Below are 24,328 nucleotides of genomic sequence, written 5' to 3' on the forward strand. Positions count from 1 at the left end.
AATTTCCTTTGTCGTAGCATTCAGAGTATCTTAATCACTACTTCTTTTATAAGCAAACAAAATATGTTCTTCATTAGTTCTCTGAGTTGTTCTGCACAGTCCATTTATGGAGTACTCAGTTTCATGTTTCAGGGCTTATGTACAAGGAGGGTCCATTAAGACTGCACAGCCACCCTCTCCCACCACCAAATATTTAAACTAAGATTAGAAAATTATGGAATGATCATTCTGCAGAAAACACTGTCCTTTCCTCTAGCTTGGCAAATTATTTTTTATTTAAAAAAAAGAAGAAAAAAAGAAGCTGTTTTCCTTGGATCTGAGCATCACTGCATACTCTTGAATATTTATAATAATTACATTTTCATGACAGAGAACTTGATCTTTAAAAGCTTTTATAGCTGCATTTCAAATTAGTAAAGTGTTTTAGGATATTTGCAGTGATAGGATCTTTGCAAACAGCTATCATGTTTAAGTATAGTAGTTACCTCCCGAGACTAAAATTTCAATTTTACCATAAGCACAGACCTCAGTACAATGGAAATTTTTACCTCAGTCAGAAATATTGCAATAGAAATGTAATAAAAGCTGAAATATTTTTTTTTCATGTTTTGGTATATAATACAAGTAAAGGTACAATGGAAAATTAGTCTGATTCAGCAGACATCTGGGCAAGCTAGTCTCTAAATTCTCTGCTCTTATCAGTATGGTTTCAGAATTGTTCAGTTAACTGTCAGGAAAAGAAGGTATTTTGAATGGGAATAAAATGTCTTTTTTTTAAAAAAAAAAAAAAAAAGTTGCTGTTAACCATAATAGTTTTTGCTTTACGGAACTACAAATGAATACAAATACATGCTTTCACAACCATTCTGATCACTGTAAGTGGGATACAAGAGTTATGGAACATCATAATAAAATACTTAAAAATTCTTTTGTAAGCTTGAGGATTTCACTTATTGTTACAAAAGCATGTTCTTGTACAATTCTTTAAAAAGTGTATTTAAAAAAATTTTTTATCATATTAATCTTCAATGTGTTATCATTACGTCAGTGGCGAAACTACTATTACAGTAAAAGTGCAGGATCAAAGATTCCTGTACTATTTTTTTATTTAGCTTATTTATTCTAAATTCTAGCTATTTGAACATAGTTGTTTAAGGTGATATTAGATCAGAATTGATTCATTGTCCAACCACTAATAACAAGTTTTGTTTCCCATCTCACTTACACTTTCATATTCCATTTCCTCTATTTGTGTGGCTAAATTCACTCTAGTTCCTATCATATGATAAGCTGAGTTATCACAACGTGGCTGAAGAGTGCTTATGTAGCTTCTTCCACTGAAAAGCTTCAGGGATGATAACCGTTGGTGAAGGGTGGGTAACAAACACTCGAGGAGTATTGGTATCTTCAATTCCTGAAGGGAGTTTGCATTTTAGCTCTTGTCCTGCCACTATTATATTGCGAGGTTACTCAAGATCCAGTGAAAGGGTTTAAATTAGTGTGATTTAAGTCACAGCTGAAGGAGACAGAGAATGCACGCTCAGACACTGATGGGAACTTGGGTGGAAAGTTGCTACATTGCTGCAAGTCGGTAATGCTTAATCTCATGCCCATAATGTCATGCATGAAGCAGTTTGAACAGATAAGTAAGCAAAACTGCACAAACAAATAAAACTAAAAAACCTTGGCTTTGCTGTGATAGCTTAGAATTTTAACAGGTTTTCATACTTCATTTTTTTTTCTCTTTTAGAACTTTCCAAAAGAAGGATGCATGGGAAATGGAACAGCAACAGACTGCTATGTGCACCGCCAGTGGATACCACAGAAACTGTGATCCTGCTTTATACGGCCAAGGCAATATCATGGGTTCAAAAAGTGATAGTGCTTTACCCTCTCATACACTTCTAAGAGGTCGTGAAAAGAAAATAGTTTATAAATCTCCATCACCATCAATGGGGTATCCTTTGGGCTTTGGTGGACTGTTTCCTGAAAAGGGCAGAACAGGCAGCTTTCTGAGCCCTGCTTACAATGCAGAAGAAATCAAATTATCAGTAAGTAACTATTTTCCTGTAACACATATATTCTCAAAAATCCATCTGTGGACCAAATGCAGCCTTGGAGGAGCCAAAAATTAGATCACCCCTGTTGTCATTATTATTTATACAGTGCCAGCCCAGCAAAAATGGAAATACCTTATCCTAACATAAATGCATTTTTTTCTGGAGATTAAACATCCCCTACTGGGCCATACCTCGGTTCTAATAACGATGGTGATAATTACCTGCCATTATGTGATTGTGAGAGAGATTTCTACATTTTAGCTCATTGCCTTCTATATTGGGGCACTCTGCTTCATATTGCCTTCTGTAAGGGCACTCTGCTTTAAGTGTATTTCCATAATGCCTGCAAACTTACTGCCTTAAGTGCTGTTAGACAAATCAAGTTTCTACAGCATTCAATTGATGGATGAAATTAGAGGAATTGCAGCAACTATTTTCAGTCTTAGCTATTGTATTTGAAAAGGAACAGAAATTATAACTGCTGAAATCCTTATTTTTCTTGAAGTGAGAGAGTAATAGTGCAGCATTCTTTCTTCCAATCTCCATAGGCTGGAGATTACCAACCTCCATGACAAGTGGGATAAATCCCACTTTGCCTAGGGCAACTTCTTAGGAAAAACTTCCCATAATTCTTTGACTTTAGATCTCTCTTTAAATTTGAGCTTTATCCTCTTCCTTAGTATCTTTCATTCTTCCTTGGGCCTCCACTACAGGCCACTATTTTTTCCACTTGAAAACAGTACTTACTTTCCAGACCTCAAACCATGCAACCACACCACCATTAAATCAGGGAACTAACAGATTAGCAAGGAGTGGACTGTAGCCATCTCTGCCCAGCTGTGATGCACGCAGCTTTGTACCCAGCAGCTCCTGAACTGCAGGCGTGCGGCTGAGCCGGCAGAGAGGGAAGAGGGAAGACCTCAGCATTTACTGGAGGGGGGAGTCAATAGGCAATTTTCTTGCCACTCATCACCTTAAGTAGGAGCGAAGAGTCATCATGACACCAACAGTCATCTTCAAGCGGTTTGTGGTTGTTGTACCCCAGTTCTGCTGTCCTCTTCAGAAATGGATGCACATCTTTTCCTATCGGAGAGGTGGCTGCTGGAAGACTGTCTCCATGTTCCAGAACCCGGGGTGGGTAGGGAGCACCGCAGTGATGGCCTGCCTGGGAAGCTGGGCTTGCAGTGCCGCCCTTCACTGCCCGTCGTCCCGGCAGCTGTGTCCCAGTAGTCAGACAACAGTGAGAACCACATAGTCCTGGGTGTTTGACCTCACTTCCATTTTCATATTCTTACGCTTCACAGGAATTTTAAGTAAATGGCTTTTGGCTTCTCATGTCTTGGGAGGTTTCCTCTTTAAACTGCTAATCGTGAAAAGAACTGTCTGGACTTTTTCAGGAGAGTCAGATAACACCAGTTCTCCTCCTCTTTTCTGTCACAAGCATCCGACAGAGACAGCAGACCACAAAGATTCCGTTTCCAGCCAGCCCAGGGAAAATTCCCATTCTGAGGTACTTTTTCAAGCTGCAGGGAAACTATTTCCCAGCTGGCATTCAGGACAGGGTCGATGCCAAGGCAGTTGACTAGATTATAAGGAAAACACTTTCCAGCTGGTGTGTGGGCAAAGTACATAATGAAACTATTAAGCAAGGGATATTTCTCATACATAGACTAAGTCCAAATCAGTGGCACTGAGGCAGGTACAAGTTCAGAAGATCACCAAAATTAGATCATCATTCAGACTGGCATTGGATATCACAGCTTTAGAGGAGAGATGATTCAACAGTTTGTTACTCTAGAGTTCTGTGTACAAATTGAAAACCATTGCATCAAGGAGAAGGAAATAAACATACAATATATTGTAAACCACAGTTCTTGGACAGAGTTTTCAGGACTGATATTTCACGTAAGTGAAATCTCCAGTATTTTCAAAACTTCTGAAGATATTATAAGGGACCATTTTCCTGAAGAATATTTGTAGCACCAATTGAAAACATCAGAATTGCAGATGATGTCCTGACACCTACCAAAATTACTCTGTTTAGGGAAGAGAGAAAATAGTCTCTAGGACTTGACCCTTCACATTCTTACTTAGAGGTTTTATGTATAGAGAAAGTAACTCTTGCCTTAGAGTAAACTAGAAAGCTGAGCTGGGATTCAGTGGAAATTCCCATAACCCCAAAAATTCTTGTTTCAAGGCTTTCCAAATCTAGGGAAATACTTTTTCTCTGAACATTACTTTGGGCTGTGCTCTCTTTATGAAATGAAGAACTTCAGAAAATGGTTACCTGATCCTTTCCCAGTCTCTGGGAAGACTGTTCCATAGAGCAGTTCAATGTCCAGCTTCAGAAAATAAATAAACAAACAAATAAAATAGCCAATAAGATTATTTTCAGCTTCAGAAGAGTCAGTTTCTACACAATTTCTCCCTTTTAGCTGGAGCAAGCAGTTACGTCCATTGTGCTTCCCAATCTGGATCTTTAACTTTTAGTCACAAATACCTTCTGATGTTTCTCTTTAGATGATGGACAGACGTTGTCTGTTCTTGCTTTCAAGACTTGGAAATAAAAGACTTAAGTGGCAGCAAGGAATATTTAGATTAGGCATTAGGAAATTTTCTAACATTAAGGATGGAAAATTGCTTAATAAATAGATTGCAGTGGAGAGCTGTGGAAATGCTACCACTGGACATTATGAAGAATGATTTTGACAGTCTTGATCCTGCCCTGAGGCATGCTGTGGTCCATGCCTCTCATGCTTAGGTATTACTATTACCTAGCTGATGAGGTACTTAGGCCCTCTAAAAACCTTCCTATGACACTTGGCATTTTCCTCGGCATCTCAGTTTTGATTTTCATACATGAGCAGAAGCATGTTGAAGACAAGCATCTATACCTGCTATCTACAATGTATTGCAGTGTATGGTTAGAGGAAAGTACTACCAAAAGCCCTCAGATTTAGTCACAGTGAGACTAAAATCAGCCAGACTGATTTCTGGTCTTGGTGTTACAAGAACTTTCCTGGAAAGCAGAAAGGGCTAAACATGAGAAGACTTTAACACTCTGGGATTTAATCACTCATGATCTGACTACTAAATGTTAGAATATCCCAAGTGTTAAAGCTTTCTTGCTGTCCTGCTGAATGTGCATCCAGGAGCGCTGGGACAACTCGTGGGGCAAGAAGGAGATTAACGCTAGGCAAATTAACTAGGCAGTCTGTCAGAGAGAATGGACCTAGCTTCCTGAAGTGCTTCTTCCCAGCAATCCAGAGTTAATTCATAAGCACTTTGGGTTGTTCTTGCTTAAGGAAAATACATATTTAGCACATATTTCATATGTGGAAATATGCATCTCTATCAGGTGCACTCCTTCATTTCCAGCAAATGATGGGACAAAAAGGTGATTCCCATTACTGGTATACACCAAAGAAATTGTGGAAATGAAAAAGTAGAGTCTTTGTTGCCTAACAACCCAAACAAGTTAGGTTGAAAGCTTACCAATGAACCCGTTTCTATCCAGCTCCAGTTAGAAAACCGAAAGACATGGAAGTGTTATCTGAGGAAAAGAAATTCAAAACTAGGGACTATGAATCTGATCTGAGACAGGATTAAAGCAGTTGCTTTATGGTTTTTCTTCCTCAGGCACTGAAAGTACAGACAATAAAGAATATAGTGAAAGAACAGACCAGAGGCTTGGAAAGCAAAGCTTAGTTGCTAACAAGAAATGTTGCCTTTTAGACCTGTTTAGATAGAACCTTCTCTTCAAGTGCATAAAAAACAGTGCATTAGGGACCTATCTGAAATGCTAGTGATGTCTGACCCTTGGGTAAGGAACTGTAGGGAACCATGATCTGCTTATTCTAGGTGATAAACATTCTTCTCTCAACTCTGCAGAAATTCAGAAGTGTCTCGTTTGGAGTTTAGTGTATTTCAAGAAAATAACACATCAAAGTAAGTACCAGTTGAAGCAAAGGACACTAGCATTTCAGGAAGATAGCTTGATCATAAGGCCAAGATGTTTCCAATGACAACTCAGCAATTGTAAACATTGTTAGAATGAATCTCTGAGAATCTCTCATAACTTGATATAACATTTCTGAAGACTAGCACTTGTGTAAATCTGTTGTCCATATGGAAAAGCCTGACATGGCTTTTTTTCTCTACGTGATGACACCTATTAAATTCCTATTTCAGATTTACATTTTCCCAGTTTCTTGTGCTTCTCACTGGAAGTATTTTAATTGCGCAGTATTGAATCAGTGATTTCAGAGCTGGTATTCAGTAAGCGAAACACATGGTGATTCTTTAAGTAAAGCCTCCAAATCCAATGTTTTTTTTTATAATAGAAAAGCCATCTTCAAATACTTCAAAATAGTACTGCCCACTCTGTCACTCAATCCAAATGTCACAAGGAGATATATCTGTGATCTAGCCCATAAAGGAATAAATGCGCATGTAGCCATGGCATTCAAAATCTTAGGAACAGCTCTTCATATGAAAACAATTATGATTTGTGGATGGGAAATCATGCATGTGTTCATTTCTGAGGAAAACCAGAAGGCAGGTGATGTCCCTCCAAAGTTTCTCAAACATTGGAAAACCAACATTCTTTCTTGTCAGAATTTATTTCCCACTATCGCTTACTTGCTGTCCTTTGAAAAGAAAAGGGGTTTCCTATAGGAAATCTCTAAATTTCATCTCAAGGTGTGCTACAAAGAGTTTGAATAGAAAAGCACTTTAAAGCATTTCTCTAGTTAGGATCTTTTGGACTGAAAAGCCGCTAAAGGGCAGTTTTAAGCCAGGCTGGAAGCAAAGACCAAATCTGCCTCTAGTTGCTGTGGAAATAGGGAATACCCCATTCTGATACAATGAAGCTTAGAATAAAAATTTACAGGTGTAATAGGATTAGCATTTTCTACAAAACATTTGACTATTTAAAACATTTGAAGCCATTCTTATTTGATGTGCTGACAGATAAACTCTCCTTTTTACAGTTTAGGAAAAAACAGAGATTCTAGATTAACAACTCCATCAGTTATTAAATTTATTTAACATATGGTTTAATTAAGATAATAAATGTCAATCATATTTTTCAATATATGATCATATAAAAACAGAAGATTATCTTTCTCTGACTCAGTATTACAGCTCCTATACTAAGTTTTTTCTCAGTCAACTGTCAAAAATTCGTATCATAAAACTGTATGTATCTATACAAATAAACATTGAATTTATTTAAACAAGCATAATATCTTTAGGCAAAGAAAAATTATTTCATGTTTCTTTTGATTAAGACATTCCAATGAATGTATCTTAAATATTACCAAAAATAATTAACAAAAATTGCTGCTTAAAAATGTAGGACTTGTTCCAGCAAAGACTCACTCATGTCCTTTGCTTTATACAATTCTGCATCCCATGACAACCATTTTAAGACCAATTTTATTATGGTTTATGTCTCAGTTTACTAAATGCTCATTAAATGGAGATTTTTCAGTGAACTACTCACAGCAAATAAAATTCAGTGCATTCCCCAAAATACCAGGGCTTGAAGTTGATAGTACTGAAATGACCATAGGTTTTTTTTCCTCTCCTCAGAAGGCATCACATCACAGAAGCAGAGATCTAAAATTACAGGAGGCAGTCAGCAGTACCCAGCACTAGCTATATTTTGTCATGCCAAAAAACAGATTATTACTCTCAGTCCTGGTCTAAATTATACAAGAGATGAACATAACCTGTAGCTGATCCAAAGATTTTAGAGATTCTGAAGCAGCTTAATTCTGTCTAATGGGATATTTAAATTTTTAATGGTAAATCTCCATCCTAATGCTGTGAATATCACAGGTATTCAAACACCATGTTCACATGATGTTGTTTAGACAGCCGAATGCCTTTAAAAATGTATGCCCAAATCCGTGTTTTCTTGGAGAGTTATAAGGCATTATAGTGTTATGAGCTGCTATAGGTCAAGATGTTTTTCAAATCTAAAATTTGATAATGCAAACCTGTTGTAGTACTTGCTGGATTTTACTAACTACGATTTTCTATTCATTGCTCAGTCTCCCCCTGAGATGTCCTTCCTTGCAACAACTGAAAAATTCCTTCAAGAGGAAGAGAAACATACAAGGGAGTTTGAAGAACGTTTAAATTCACACCTTGAAGAACTGCAAAGACATTCTGAAAATACTTTAAAAAAATATGCCAGGATACAGCAAAGCAGGCATACTTAAGGCAGTGACACAATTAAGAAAATAAAACCAAGTAATTACCCATGAGTTTCTTAGAACTAAAATCTGCAGCTAGCTGCTTAATGTATTTAGGCGCATTGCCAATAGCATGTATTTTTAACACTGAAGTTTCGATAAGATAATCATTATCCTGTGGATTTAGGTATATTATAACTTGATTATATTACAAAATACCGTGCTCTAAACATATTCTAAAATAGACAGGTTAGTTTTGCACAGTTAAATTGTGTGCAGCGGCGACTCTGTTGCAGCACTGTAAATTAAGTAAGATACTTTCAATTCTGTGATGTACAGAGGGATAATAAGTGGAATTATTCCCTTGAAACTATAATCAGCCAAGAGAAATTCTCTAGATTGCACAGAACAAGAATAATAGGGGCCTTTAGCCATGTCCTAGCTCCTAGCATAAAGAGCTTATCTATGCTTTGGTTATTCTTGGCTATAAAAATAGCCCTCGGGAGTCTTGAAAAGAGAAGTTTGAGCTTGCTCTTTCTTACGCTCTAAGCCATGCAGGTCCATGAGAGGAACATGAATAGACAAAGCACAGACTTTGAAGCCACCCATATTGCCCCTTTCACCAGACCTATAGACTTCACCTGGGGCAGAGCCTCATCTCAAGTGCTTTATGTGCTTTACATTAACACTTCAGAGTTTTTAAATCCTGTCTTCCAATGCACAGGTTTTGGTATTGATATTTTGATACTATGTTGGCTCATTGTTTAACTACATTGGAACAGGGAAAAAACCTTTAGCTTCAGACAACTTGTGATCAGCCTTAGGTAAAGGCCTAAATTCTTTCTATTTTTCTACAACATAGGAAAACAATGTAAAACTGAGCAGAGTTAATTTCAACTCCATGTGCCGAAAAACTGCATAATGTTGAGATTCCTTTTATTTGCAATTCATACTGAATTCTATTGCTGTGCAAGCGAAACAGAAATTACAGACAGTGTTGATGAACCACCAATTTCAGTGAAAGAGATACTGAAGAACTGCTTTCCAGCATATAATGTTGCCAACTTCCTGGAAAAATCTGGATAAAAATAATACCAGACTGTCAAACAGCTCCAGTTTGTGAGTAAAAGAAGTCTCATTAATATTCAAGACCACAGAAAAAATGTAAATTGTTTTTGGAAGCTATATTTCCATTAAGACAAAATATACTACATCACACACAAACTACCAAGATTTTAAATACCAGTTTGTCTCAGTTTGCAATAAAATGAGTAATGAAAATGAGGACATTAAAGAACCTTTTACAGGAAAATTCAGGAAAATTACTAGACTCAGCTGGACAAACGAGGACTGAATAAAAAGATGATGGAAGGACATCTGAACAAACTAAATATATATGTGTCCTCAACTTAAAGGGAGATGCATCTGGGAGTTTTAAAAGAACTAATGAAGAAAATTAGGAACTTCTGAAAATGAAGCTAAATTTTAAGCTGGGAAAGGTCTGTAGAAGCAGTAAGACAGCAAAATACTGTCTTTCAGCAGGGCAAGAGAAAAAAAAGGGAGGGATATTAGCCAGTTATCCAGATTCTTTTGCTGCTCCAAGATTTAAACATACAAGGCAGTATGTTCCAGATCTTCAAAGAAACGTACGTGTCCGAGTCCAGTCCAGGCCTGCGGATCCCTCCTGTGATACAGGTGTGTGTGACGATACAGAATGAATGAATGAAATTACCAAAAAACGAGCAAGGTTTTTTGATAAAGCATTTGAAGATCTGGCCAAGCTAACTTTGACTAATGAAATAACAGAGCTAGTTTCAGCCTGGCTTTTATGTAATACCATATAATAAGCTCCCCATGAAAAGCACTGAAAACTGCAAAGTAACTGCATCGGAACGGCCTACTTGTTTACTGTTATTTCCTGCTCCGAGCATATTATGCCACAAATGTGCCAAGACAGTATGGATCAGAGTGCCATTTGCTTAACACATACTTACCTGAAAGGTCACCCTTCTCTTTGCTAGCCAAAATCAGCAAAAGTCGTTCATCTGACAATCCCCAGTTTAAACGAGCTCACTGCTGCCAGGGTATAGATGGAGCCAGACTGCTGGTTCTGAATACTTTAATTGTATTAAAAGGTAGAAACTTAATTGAACTGGTGAGAGGTTTCTGAAGGATACATATTCCTGATGTTATCATGCCAAAAGTAGTTAGCACAACATGTACCACATTTCAACTTACTTGGAAAACTTTTTAAAGACTATCGACAGCAGAAATAATAAAGCCTGAGAAATGATACAGCTTATGAACGGGGATTGGAGCTGTATGTATATTGTCAATAAAGGAATAATCAGAAGGGTACAAGGCTATAAATGTCTGAAAACAACAATAAAAATTAAAAAAAAAATAATTATCAGTCACAAATCCATTTGACAGGACAAGGTGCAATGTTCAGGAGCTGTGGATTACCCAAAATACACTGAAGATTTCTCTTCCACTTTGTGAATAGCCAGGCAATGGCAAATTCTTGTAAGCTGCTGGACTTCTTTTATGATTTTTCAAAGCTCTACTGAAAAGCATTTTTTGGGCTCCCAGTTGAAAGACTTGTTTTAAATAAAAAGAACAATGGTTCAGGCTGCCACCAGCTTTTTTTGTTGAAGGAAAAGCAGAGGTCATGTACAGACTGTTGCCAACACATTTCATCAAGATACAATTTTGAAATAGTTGGTGGTTTAAGAGCTGCCAGACCATTGCTGTCCAACAAACTTCCCAAAACTTACTCTGATGGGGCTGTCAGTGAAACGACAGTGACTGAGCAGAAACATTTCAAAGTGGCTCACGTGGAAGTTGGGTATTCAGTGCATTTTCTTCCTATGATTTCTTACTCTCTTCTTTTCTGTATGGGAAATTTAGGAGTATGAGAGTGTCAGACGGTGGGTATTATGAACCATGCAGAGAGGAATGCAAGTAACAGCATCAAAACTCAGTGCCAAAGGAACACAAAAATGAACAAACATGAAAAATTACAGGCACAGCTTTCTTGCTTTTCCGATGAGTAGACAATGATTTTAGCTTACTTGTTCAAAGACTAATAAATCTGTGCTGCGACCAGAGATGTGACAGAAGGCGCCTCACCCCCCAGTCTCACTGTTCTGGCCTTACGGTAGTGTAACTGGTTATAATTCCTGAGTTAACAGTGGTACAACACTGCACAGAACCAAACCAAGCCCATCACTGCTTAGGAATTCAAAACTACACTGACCACCACCAGTGGGAACGAGAAGTCATCAACAGAGCTGTCTAATGAGATGAGCCCCAGGTGATTTTACATCCATGGTATGTCATGCCAGTCATCAAAAGTTTTATGTACACAGCCAGCTCAGGCATGTGCTGAGCTCCAGACAGTCCTGCAGCATTTTGCCTGGGGGTCTCCCAGAGACCAAACGGCTGGAGGGCGGGGGGGGGGGGGGGGGGGGGGGGGGGGGGGGGAGCGGGGGCAGCTCCTTCTCCAGTATCATAGGGAGGATGGGATGATGTTCCTCTCCGCCTTTACAACCTACAACAGCCAATTGTATCATTCACAATCAGTTTTTCCCATTTAACTCTGTGCAAAATAGCTAGATTTTACACCAACTGCCTTGTGCTAGGGAAGTTTTTTCTTCTCAGCCACAGCTGTCTGCTGAGAAAATGCTGGGTTAAAGACTGTTCATAGCAGAGCTCGTCTGAATTGGCCAAACCAATGTGGGAACTGTGTGTTGTTTTCTTTCTCACCGCAGGGTTCAGAGCTCAAAGTTCAGTGTCCAAGTTACTATTTAGTCAGACGGACACCCACACATCCATAAATAGGCTGTAAGGTACGTACTGCACCTAAATTTCCGCTAGTAGGTTGAGCAACGCCCCCGAGATGCTGATACACTGCGCTCCAGTGTCCCCTCCTAAATCAACAAACCAGTCGGTTTGTTCCCCTAAACCAAACCTCTAGGGGCTTCAGAACAGATTTGTCAAGAATGTGTGTGCCCAGTTACCTTACGGGAACATGTTTGCATGCAAAGAACAGTCTTAAACTATCCTGTCGCTGAACTTCCTGGAACAGATGTAGGATTTACTTTACTGGCCGTGAACCCTTGTACAATCCCAGATGGAGCAAGAAATCCTACACAAGTCCTGCTCCTCAGCATCCCATGTAACCGCTGTAAGAAGAATTTTTTTGGTTGAAACTTTTCAACCAAATAAAGGTGGTGCACAGAAGACAACATCAGTTCACATCTTCACCCGTAGCGGTGACGAAGACACTTGGCTGGGACGTGGATGGCAGGACGTGGCTTTGATGTTTCGTGGACTGTGAACTGGAACTACCTGCCCTGGCAAGAAACTTCTGGTAAGAAACATCTCTGTGATGTGGGACCAAACCAGAGAATCAAAGTGCAGGCTATCGCTGACATCTTCCAGAGCTCCAGGAGCATTCAAACCCGTACGGGTACCATCCGGGCACCAAACACTAGTCTTGAAAATAGAATAGTGCATTTTCTCTGCTGTATTTTTTTAAAAACACCGTTTTCTGGACATCAGGATATGAATAAGTTATCATTTTCTTGTAGATGGACTGAAACAGAAGACAATTTCTCTGAGTTCTGAAAATACGCGTAGTTCTTCCTTCAGACCATGGGCACCGTCGTTGGCTTCCCTCATTGGGTTTGGGAAGCCGGGGCCACGTATAACACAGATGGACAAGATCCCTTTATTTTTTTAGCAATTTGAAGTATTTGACTCAGATTTGATTTATGCTTTGAAAAATTGGTTTTAAAAAATTGCTTCCACAACCTGATTTATCAGAAGGAAATGGCAGGTTTTTAATTACTTCACCTGATAATGAGCACTCTTGGAAGCCATATCATAAGACGCTGCTGAAGAAGTATCTCAGCATGAGTTTTCTGGTAAAATGCTTGCAATAAATCATTCAGTTTTGTCCAGAAGCTACTGTATTCTGGGAAAAGGTTTGAAACCCTGTTTCTAAAACGTTTTTGAAGGCAACTGACAGTTGGTGTAATACATACAGTCTAAAAACCAGACACACCTCTTTGGCTGAGAAGTTCACAGGAGTTGACATTTGGGCATCTGCCACTAATTTACCTCCTGATTATTTCCCAGTGATTTTTGACAGTTTCTGTCTACAGCAGCTTCATACCATTTTTCCAAATGCGCATTCTCACATCCAATACTAGCAAAAGGGAATTTGGTAGAAAATGTCAGAATCCAACTTCACTGTTTACTAGACAAAAATATATATATATTTTTTTTTAAAGAGTCAAACTGTGAAATCAATTCTAGCTTCTGCACAAGGAACAGTTCAGAATGTGTAACACTATTTTTCTCTCAATTAGCACTCAGTAAAATTGCACATTTTGGGGAATTGAAATACACAATGAAAGCTGGAGAGGGACTTTTTAACAAAGGCAGGTAGAGATAGGACAAGGGGTAACGGTGTTAAACTGGAAGAGGGTAGATTTAGATTAGATGCAAGGGAGAAATTCTTCCCTGTGAGGGTGTTGAGGCGCTGGCCCAGGGTGCCCAGAGCAGCTGTGGCTGCCCCCTCCCTGGAAGGGTTCAAGGCCAGGCTGGACGGGGCTGGGAGCACCCTGGGCTGGGGGAAGGGGGCCCTGCCCGGGGCAGGGGGTGGGACTAAGTGGTCTCTAAGGTCCCTTCCAGCCCAAACCATTCTATGGTTCTGCGACTTCACTGGGACTGTGCTGTGCCAAAGACAGCATGTGAAGTAAAAATTCAAGGGGTCTTTGACTTTCAGCACCGAAATATTTCCTGCTACGCTTCAGTGCACTGTAGCATCACATTCTTTCTTGCTTGGCCTGTATTTAAGCAGCAGTCAAGAGTTCTCCAATTCCCTCCCCCAAAGTCTTCTGAAGGTTAATGCTTACCAAGTGCCTTAAAATATTTGGATGAGAAAGAGCTGTAGAAGAATACAGGATTATTGAAGCATTTTGATCAGAATTTATAGCTTGCTTTCCTAGAATCAAACTGGCCAAGCTGTGCTCACAGCCTCCTTTAAATGAGGGGGAGAGGGGCATGTCACAGGACAGCAGCTCACTTCAGCAAAGAGATTAGAGACCTAAATTACACTAATGTTACTTTTCCTTCCTTAAAAAAAAAAAAAAAAAAATCTCAAGGGCTGTATCCAAACCCACTTTTTAATTGCCACTTATACAGATCTAAATATTTAACATTTAGATAAACAATTATCTGTGTTTACGTAGTTTGTTATTAGTTACTTCACCATAAACTGGTAGAATCTCCCTTTCCAACTTCTGGAAGATTCCTTCTGGCAGATCCTGAAATATTCACATTGCAAGTTGGTATCTCATAGCAAAAAGAAATTCTGAGTGAACTATATAGTGTTTAATGAAAAAATTATTACATAATGTAGGCTTTCACAATAAGTCACATTTTTTGCAAAATAATTTGAAGATTCCAAGTAAGACTTCTCTCTTTTATGCAAAAAATAAATATATCCTTTCTGAATCAAAGCACTTCATATGACATTAAGTACAAAGAAGAAATTTACCTCTTTGGAAGTTCTGAAATAGACATACAAGAGCTCATGGGAGCAACGTTATCCATAACAGTGATAAAAGCTGAAAGCTGATTTTTTACAAATTTATAGCAGAACACAATTTCCTTTTACAATATAGAGCTTCAAACAGATTTAAGAAAAACACCATTTTAAAAGTCTGAAAGGCACATGAACTGGACCATAAAACGTACTGGCACATTCACTAATACGTTTTATGTTACATTCCTAAATAGAATCTGTGGGACCCTAACCAATAGAAAGACTGAAAATACCACGAAGTTCCTTTGTAAAGTAGTAAAAGGGTGGCAGAGAGTTCCTTTTGGCTCTTGATAGAATTATTAATACCCCGAAGCTAGAAAGTCTGAAAAGCTGTATCATTCAGTTGTATTTGGACGAGTCGCTACATAAACAAATACAACAATCAACAGTACTACGACAGCCAGGGTGGGAAGCACCACGGTGGTGATTTGTTGCCGGGCCTCTTGCATTGCCTGTTTTCTCTCCTTTTTATCTTTGGAGGTCTCTTTTTTGGGTTTTCCTCTTAGCTGCCTCATCCTCCTCGTCTGCGGAAACGGGGGAGCGAAGGGAGCTGAACAGCAGAAAGCAGCCCGAGGTCTTTTGAAACAAGGGGTTGAAGAACTCCTCCTTCACGTGGTTGGCTGTGCAAGAAACTAAAAGAAGAAAAAAAGCAATTCTTTTGAGGGCAATCTACACATATTCTAGTTATTAAAACCATTTGCAGCTTCACTTGGTAAATGTTTTATCCAACTGGCGCCAATATCTATGCAGCTTCTTTCAAGGAGGCGGAATCACAGTGAGCTCGCTCAGCTCATCAATAACTCTTTCCCCATAAAAACTGCAGCAGTTCATCACAGTGTGTGCATTTGTCCAAGAGCACTGAACTTGCACTCTGTGCCAGAAACGAAGCCCAGCACCGTAGATTTTATCCTCCACGGCAAAGAAGAAGGTAACACAGCTAAAGACTTAATGAAAATCGCATGAATTAGTCTTGCGTCAGAGTACCAGCTGCCCCTGTGTGTAACAGCACCAGGCTCCCAGCAGCTCCCCACAAACCTGCACAACGAGGAAGGGCAAGCACACACCCTGCTGTAAGGAAAAGCATTAGGTACTTATCGTCCACGCCAGGTATTTATCAGAATAAAGGGCATTCTAACAGGAAAGAATGTGGGGAAAGAGCTGCTTAAACTTCCAGTTCTGCTGCCATAGAACAAAGTCTAAATCATAACATGACTCAGGGCTGTCACTCTTATTACAGCTGTCATTTTTCTAAGAAAAAGATCCCAAGTGATAACCAGCCTGCTTACAAATCACTGGTGTAGATAAGCAGTCATTAATAAGGTAGCTGCACTGAAGCATCTACTAGACCAATTTGTAAAAGCAGAAGTATCTATAAAGTGAGATTAACAAAAGCACTGCAAGACATGAAAGCCTCTCTGAATAAGGAGAATTAGTTGGTGCTTAATATTGCCACACCCTAAGTTTTTTTGCCCCTGAACTCCTACAGCTGTGTAATTCACTGACTGTGTGCCGTGGGAGGGAGGATGCCAAGTGTTTCGCTGTATTCCTCTTTGCCACAGCCCCCATTTCTGCAGCAGCACAACAGCTGGATACAGGCCAGATGTAAGTCAGCAGAGATTTGGAGGGTAACAATTACTGGTGTCAAATATTGAACTGAATTGAAAGTAAACTATGATGTTTTTCCATCACTAACATCCTCAGAATAAAACGTATGTAGAAAGTGGTGGGTTAATATAACTGCCTCTTTTCTTTCCCTCTTTGTATCAAAATATAAAGATGATTTTAGCATGCTGCTGTAGGTGAGGAGCATGTGTCAACAAGCAAAGCTGCAAAGCTCTCTCAGTTCTCCACAGACACAATTTCCTCTTGATGTGTCATCTCTGGTCAATGCTACACGTTGTCTTATGACTACTTTTTTAAAAAAAGAAGAGGTTTTCACTGAAAGTGGGATGCTTTCTGTTGGAGTTAGCACTCAACCTTATTTGTCAGCCTAAGCACAAAAGCAAAACCAAACTAAAATACTCAGGTACAAAATGAGAATCCTCACCTATAGGTTATGTGCAACTGCAAAGTAGTATTCATCCCTTCTCGTAACAGCAGCAACCCGCCTGCTCTGATTCTCATCCAGCCAATTACACTGGTGAGATACTGCATCAATTAGGGTAAAATGTAGAATAACTCTACGAACTTGAACTTATGGAAGTGTCAGAGCAACCATGTGGTAATGGGAAACCAACAGCAAATCAATGTGTTGGTATTTCAGTCTTTACATGGTCCTTCCTGCACAGAATCTGAAAACAAAACCCAAACCATTAAGTGTGACAGGATCTCTGTGTTCACCTGAATTCACTGATTCTGCATCCCATGCACACACATTTTTCAAGCAGCTGTTTCTTCTGATCATAAACTTTGCAAATTCAACCTGCGCTCTGAGACAAACACTTCATTTTGGTTTTGATTATGCAAAAAAGGGCAATTTTGGTGCTTGGGATAATTTTCAAAAGCAGAAACAATAAGGTTTAAGTCCAAGAAAGAACCAATTCCTTCTGCAAGCTGCAGCATGAAAACTTAAATATGTAACACATTTAGAGAGACCAGAAGTGGCCAGTGAACTTCATAATGGAAAGGCAAATAGGAATTGGATGGAGCAACTCCACACAACACCCTGTGCCAGCCTTTTACTCAAATGGCACTACTTAATTTCTAAACTTTCATAACTGTTTCTTCTCAGCAAATCCTTGACTCTCTTACAGATTCAGGGCAGTCTCTTTGGTATTCCACCTGCTGCAAGCTATGAGTTTCTGGTTTGGTTTTGTTGTTTATCGCTTCCCTAACTCACTCCTGAGTTGCCTCTGGGGCAAAAGAAATCTGTTTTACCCCTTCCATTTCTGTTCCCTCTCCTGCTGCTCCGGTCACAAGCTTTACTACCAAACTCTAGAAAAACTACTATGCAAGATAAAGTTCTACATTTGCCCTTTGGGATAATTACACAACCAGAGCACTTCAGGCTGCAGTATTTTCCTATTGTTTTCCATCTCCACTGTTAACATACACCAGTGGGTTTTGTATCCAGATTACTCACAAGACCCAAGAAGTGACGGACAGTAAAAGCCTTCGGGACTTTCTGTGTACCATAGTAACAAACAGGAGTTGCCATGAAACCAGCCTCTCCAACAATAAATGTATGCCTCAGTCTACGCAGCATCACTTGCTACCCAGACATTAAAACATCAGGATGTTTTTTTTGAAGTCTCTTTTGAATGAATATTTCATTCTGAAGCAAAATTATACCAAGTTAATTACATACACTAGCTAACATCTGACGGCTTAGTACAGAAAGCCTTCTCGCAAATGTCAGCACCACTTGAATTGCAAGCTGATGCTCTCCAGTTTGGGAATCTGGCATCAATCTCCAAACACATTTCCAATAGATTGGGTTATTTGGCTTTGCTACTGGCAGAGATGGACTTGCACAGAAACTGGCCCACAGTTTTCACAGAGATAAGCCTTAGGGTTCATCTTAACTGAACCATAAAAATGGAAGCAGTGAAGCTCTGCAGGTCAGTGCCAGGCTCCTGCTGCCACCCCGAGCCCGGACGCGCCTGCCAGCATTAGCCAGTTGCTGCAAGAGACAGCACTGCCCCCAGGAAGGGTCCGGGATGCTGTACATGCTGCTGTGTTCATGTTGCTATGAAACAGTGCTTAAAAAGTAGTGCTCAGCTGCTTAAGATGAAATTCTATGGCCCGTGTTGTGCAGAGTAAGAGCGCCACAGCTATCTCCTTCCCCTGACAAGCCTCTTGCTGGCCACCCGTGGCCCTCAGTGGAAGGCAGGCGACTACTGGCAATTATGGAAAGGAAGAAACAGATACAGAAAGTACGGCAAGTCAGTGCCAGGGCTGGGATTGCAACACTAGGGTCTTGTTCCTGGTGCCGTAGACAGCCCATGAGAACAAATTATCTCATGTTACTGAGCTGTGTCCTCCTTCAGCCAGTATCACCCTGCTTGTGCACTGGAAGGCTGAACTCAAGCAAAGAGAGGAAGGAAATAATATAGCCTTGGGATGGGTGTAATGTAACTGGGACATGTGTAGGAATAGCAACAGGAGGAATTAACAGACTCTAGCAAAAGGGGAATATCCATAGTACACAACAGTGTGACAGGAGCCTGGCAGTAGCCGGATTGTAACTCACCTTCCCTTTAAGAATTTTGCAATTTAAAATTTGATAATAAAATTGCATGGGGTGATGAGATTATTTTTAAATTCACTATAGCCAAGTCTCCCCCAAAACCAGAAACCTGCTGGCTAGAAAGAAACTATCTTAACTTCCAAGTCAAGAAAATTAGTGTTGACTTCATATATTGGTTTGAAACATCCATTTCACAGCGCCTACCTCTTCTCTCTGACACTGGCAGCGCTCCAACTTGACACTGAAAAGCTAAGGTTTCAAGCAGAACAAAACATTAAAAAGTTCAAGCTACTGAAGACAAACCTAAAGACGTCATTCTTCAACATCATAAAAATTCACAAATTTAGTACCCTGGCTTGACATCTAAAGCAATTATATTCTTCCTTGCCCATCATTCAAATTGCTCTTTATATATAAAAGTGCTTTTTATTATACCTTCTGGGTTAAGTTACTCCGACTGTTTTTGCAGAGCTAACCTCAAAACCTAAAAGCATAAATCCATGGACTTGCTGAAGTCACTCATGCCAATGCTGAAGCATTTGTTCAGCATCCTAAATCAAGTCAACTATGGTTAAGCAGGGATAATGTTGTACCAGAAGGCTGTAGTGGAACTTGTGAGGAATGGTATCCTTCAAAACGTATCAAAAATCTTCCAACCAGAATTTATGGCAATCTACTGTCTCATTTTTTTTTTTGTAAAATTAACCCTGACCATTAGTAATCTGCAATTAAAAGCTTCTCACACCACACATGGCTATTCTTGTGAGCCAAGAATGACCACCCTTGACTCCGGCTCCACCAGTGCTTGCGGAGTACTGCAGTTCTGCATCATCTTCTACATGCAACACATGCACAAATGATTTTGTTTATCTGCACTTAGTGTAATCACATGTCTAGACGTCTAAAGAACTTATTATCACCAACCTTACAGCATGAATGTATTAGTTATGTTAGGCTGAATAATTTTTCTCCAAATCCAAAATTACAAGTGTTTGCAAGCCAATTTGGATTAACCTGGCCTCATGATCCTGCTACCAACACTGTAACATTTCTGGAACAGCAAAACATCTTGAAATTCAAACAAACAATCTGACAAGAATTAATTCTTATAATTTAAATTTTCCCCTAGGGCCATGGATGTTACTGAGACATTAAAAATAAAACCAAACAACAAACCAGTAGACAATCAGGACACACTGTATTTAAATTGCCTGCCAGCAGTAGGGAAAGAGGACACCAGACACCCAAGCAGACGATACTCTTCATATTATCTGACCGTTAAAAAGCCCCAAAACCAGTAGTTCCCAATCACCAGGACACACCAGCATCAGTCAAGAAGAACTAAAACCAGCAAGCTTATCAGCTCGTTACTTATTTTTGCTACTGGGCTGATTACTTCAGGGTACTGCAGCCGGAGCTGCCGTACGGAGGCGGGCAGAGTCGAGTCCAAAAGACGGGGAGAGGCGGCGGTGGGGGGGTCCGGGGGGGGGCAAGGGGAAGCCCTGTCGGCGGGGAGCCGCTGCTCGGCCCCGAGCGGCACCAGCAGAGGAGCGCACCCTGGGCTCCGGAGCAAGACCACCCGGTCCCGGGCACAGAGCTCCTTGCGGCGCTGCCTCAGCCGCCGGCCCCGGGCCCAGAGCGCGCGGCTCGCGCGGCCCCGGCGGGCGGGAGCCCCCGGCGCGGCCTCCCGCCTCCCGCCTCCCTCCCCTCACCCCGCGTCAGCCCGCCCGCGGCCCGGCCGCTGGGCTCCGCGGGGAGATGGCAGCTCCTGGCAGAGCTGAAGGGAACTTGACGTGCTGCCCCAGCCGGCAGCTCAGCACTCAGTTGGCTGAAGGAATGTCATTCTTCCGTCTACCCTTAAAGCGCGGTCTAATCAGCAGATACACGTTATTTCCTGCCTTTGAAACAGTGCAAACGTTTTAGGTTTTTTTTTTGTTGTTTTTGGTGGGGTTTTTTTTGGGGTTTTTTTTTGTTTTTTTTTTTTTTTTTAAATGATTGAACTGCATGTAATACTGTTATATACAAACTCTGGGTACTATTTAAAGGACAAGACTTGTTTCAGGCTAGCCCGTGAAACACAGATTTATTTTTTCTACCATTACCCCATAACTGATTTTACCTCAAGGTGAAATAGCACACTTTGGACAGGGAATTTTCTTTCCTGCAGCTCTAAGGTCTGGCCATTGCTAGAATAGCATCAGCAAGGTCACTGATTTCTAAGGTGATTTGGCCAGCTTAGAAATGCAGCTAAAAGGGAATTCTGAAAGTGCTTCAGTAGGAGCTTGGGACAGATTAACAAACAGGAACACTTGTGTACAGAGCTCCAGATGGGGTCTCCAGAGACCTCAGCTCTGCAGGCAGCCTTTCCATCCACCCAGGTTCAACTCCATCCCTTGTTTTTTTTTCCCTGTGTTTCAGTTTTAGCAGGTGTCAGAGAGAAAAATCACAATCCTTAGACCTTCTCTAAAGAACCTCTTCGTCACTTCGGGTGGCTGCTATCTGGGTAGGCTTTGCAGGAACACATAAACGAGTTCGCACCCAACTCCCCCACCCAGACAGAAGCTAAACCCGCTCCCAGGTTTGTGCCAGACACATTAGGCACCTAATGCCTTGCAAACCTGGATCCGAGGAAGGAGCTTTTTAAAAAAAAAAAAATAAGACTGATTGTAACAGTTTTTATGCAACTGCAGTAGTGATTGTCCAGCATCATTTCCATCACATTCAAGCACAATTATTACACTCCATTTTATACACTAAATGTAAAATGATAGTTTTAAAAAAAAATCTTCATTATTTGACAAGCTCTACAGGAGCAAAATGTTCTGTGTAATCACTTGTGTGGGTGACAAAGATGGATAGAGCAGAGATTTGCCAATTTGACTAAGAAAGCTGAACCCTAAAGAGCAAGCCTGCCCAGAGGATTAGCAAAACATTTTAATCCCAGTCACATCCCCTCTCTCTCCCCCCAAACCTCCCTCACCAACCCACTGTCAGCAACACAAAAGCGGCACTATGATAAAGCAGATATTCCAGTTGCAAAACAGTTCCTTTCAGTATTGAAACACAGCTCATGTGTGACCACTAACAAGGGGAAATGATTATCACCTGTTTAAAAAAGAAACTTTTAATTTGCACGAGCCATCCCCCTAACAAAACACAAGCAACCTAAGCACACAAGGACTCTCCATGAACAGCTACACAAATAACTCTGGCTTCTGCACTGTCAAATGCTCTGGGTCACCCAGCTCGTTACTTTTAAACACAAGTTGCACAGCAGAATTGATGCATAGTTGAAGATAATGCTTGAAATGCTAAATTGGAGATCTTCGCGTTTCAGTGACACTATCTGTAATGACTCCAGAGTGTGCTAGAAATGAAGAAAAGCATTAAGAGAAAATTGTTTGCTCTGTGAAAAATGGATTTTCACGTTACAGCATGTGGCCAATTCTTAATATAATAAAAATTTACCTCAGTCTATTTGACTGGAATTATGATTAGCAAATCAAAACCACCCTGTTATCAAGGGTGAAAGCTTTTAATTGCACACATAACAATACGAAACTATTAAGATGCTGTTTGAAGTTAGTTTAACATTATTTTTTAATGAGGGGTGGTGGCTTTTTTTTTTCCAAATTACAGACCTAAATCTGAATTGACCCATCATTACTACAACATCACATTTACTGTAAATGTAGCTTTGAGAGTCTCCAAACTACTCACAGCATTTGGAAAATGAAAGCCAGCACTAAATGATGGCAGAAAGTCAGAGAAAGCAAGGCCATCAAAGCAGAAAGCTGTTTCAATATGACTTTCACAATTCTAAGGACTTGGGTATATAGCCAGTAATCTGTATTAGAAACAAAAAGCCATGGATCTCTGCATCTGGGAAGGCAGTGTTAAACAGAGACGAGGTGATGGTATTTTTGGTGCATACGGCATTGCTGTGCAATCCTTTCTGCCCCGAATGCATCAATTCAACTAAAAAAAATATATAAAAAGTCCTTTTGCTCCATGAACAGGTGGATACATAACCCAAATTTTTCTTTGTAGATAACAAACCAGCATCAAGACAACTTTTGCAATAGGCAGTCCAATGAAGAAATACAACTAATGTTTACTGAAAACACAAGAAAAACAAACACATCATTTCTGTCACTGCATGAATTCAATTCCTAGGGGAGGCTGTAAAAGAAGAACGTGCCATTCTCCATCTATACAGCTACAGATGATCTTGCGCATAAATGCAGTAAACCACAACACCTAGGATATGACTTGGTATTAGGTGTTTGCTCAGCTGTTTTCTTAAAAAGTAATTTTCTCAGCTGTTCCTGACAAGAATCCTTTGGATACAAAACATTTATCTTTCTGGTGTATTTAAAGAAATTCAGTCAGTTTCTAAAAAGCAGCGCTAAATAAATAAATAAAAATAAACAAGTCACCAGTGTCAGAGCTCCTCAAAATTTAGGTGCCGCTTTCCCAGACCAACCCCAAGCATTCAGCATCTGCAAGAAGGTGCAGCAATGGCAATCTGGTGTGAAAAAAACATTTCTATTTTCCAGTGCAGCTGCGTTAGGGTCACAAGCCCACCGAGACCTGGACTGTTGCTGCGAACTCCCGGCACAGGCTGCGCAGTCACCAGAGGGTAGCAGCGCTCATCCTCGGAGCTGATCATGACCTCGATGGAAAACACCCTTATCCTGCCATCCAGCACGCCGTCTGGGCGTTACTTCTCCCATTCAAACTACCAGGTTCCTGACACAGTTCCTTCGTGAGACAGCATCACTATGGACGTGTTTGAAACAGATCCCCGAGACACGCTCCAGGCAGATCGCCAGCAAGTCCGAAGCCTGATGTTACGGTTTTGTAATGCAAACAGGAGAGTTGAGGGACTGCCACTGCTTTTCATTATAATTCTACTATCATTAAAACTTTGGCACTGAAAATTCAGTCCAGGCTAAAGCTTGGCAGGCAAAGAAGTCCATGCCCACAGCAAGAACAGATTGTTAAATCTAAACCCACAAAAAAAGCCAAGGCAAGGGATGAGCCTGGGGCGGCAGGGGTGCGTGCGTAGAGTTTGCAGCAGAGAGGGGAACGACGGAGAGTGACAAACAGAAGAGAAAAGCTGAAAGAACAGCTCCCAAGGTATCAGAACAACATCTAGAAACAACACGTGTACTTCCTGACCACAAGACAATCTGCATATGCTGGACTCAAGCTATCTGTGAAACAGTTTGTTTCTTCAGAAGGCACAAAGGGA

At 40.4% G+C, this 24,328-nt stretch overlaps 1 protein-coding gene and 1 non-coding gene across 2 annotated transcripts in view; one reads left to right on the plus strand and one right to left on the minus strand.

The window, feature by feature from the left end:
• The window catches only part of DEUP1 (deuterosome assembly protein 1), a 48,286-nt gene extending 37,665 nt beyond the window's left edge, over window positions 1-10,621 (plus strand). The window contains exons 13-14 of the mRNA XM_042793341.1: window positions 1,751-2,051; window positions 8,120-10,621. Of these exons, the coding sequence (XP_042649275.1) occupies window positions 1,751-2,051; window positions 8,120-8,290 (472 nt within the window). The 3' untranslated portion in view covers window positions 8,291-10,621. The remainder of the gene's footprint in view (window positions 1-1,750; window positions 2,052-8,119) is intronic.
• Window positions 10,622-14,442: 3,821 nt separating this feature from the next.
• Window positions 14,443-24,328, minus strand: part of LOC104366365 — a 29,253-nt gene continuing 19,367 nt past the window's right edge. Inside the window, exon 2 of the transcript XR_006165393.1 lies at window positions 14,443-15,514. This is a non-coding gene — a transcript (uncharacterized LOC104366365). The remainder of the gene's footprint in view (window positions 15,515-24,328) is intronic.

This window comes from Tyto alba, unplaced genomic scaffold (assembly GCF_018691265.1).
Source record: "Tyto alba isolate M040663 unplaced genomic scaffold, T.alba_DEE_v4.0 Super-Scaffold_2, whole genome shotgun sequence".
NCBI classification, from domain to species: domain Eukaryota; kingdom Metazoa; phylum Chordata; class Aves; order Strigiformes; family Tytonidae; genus Tyto; species Tyto alba.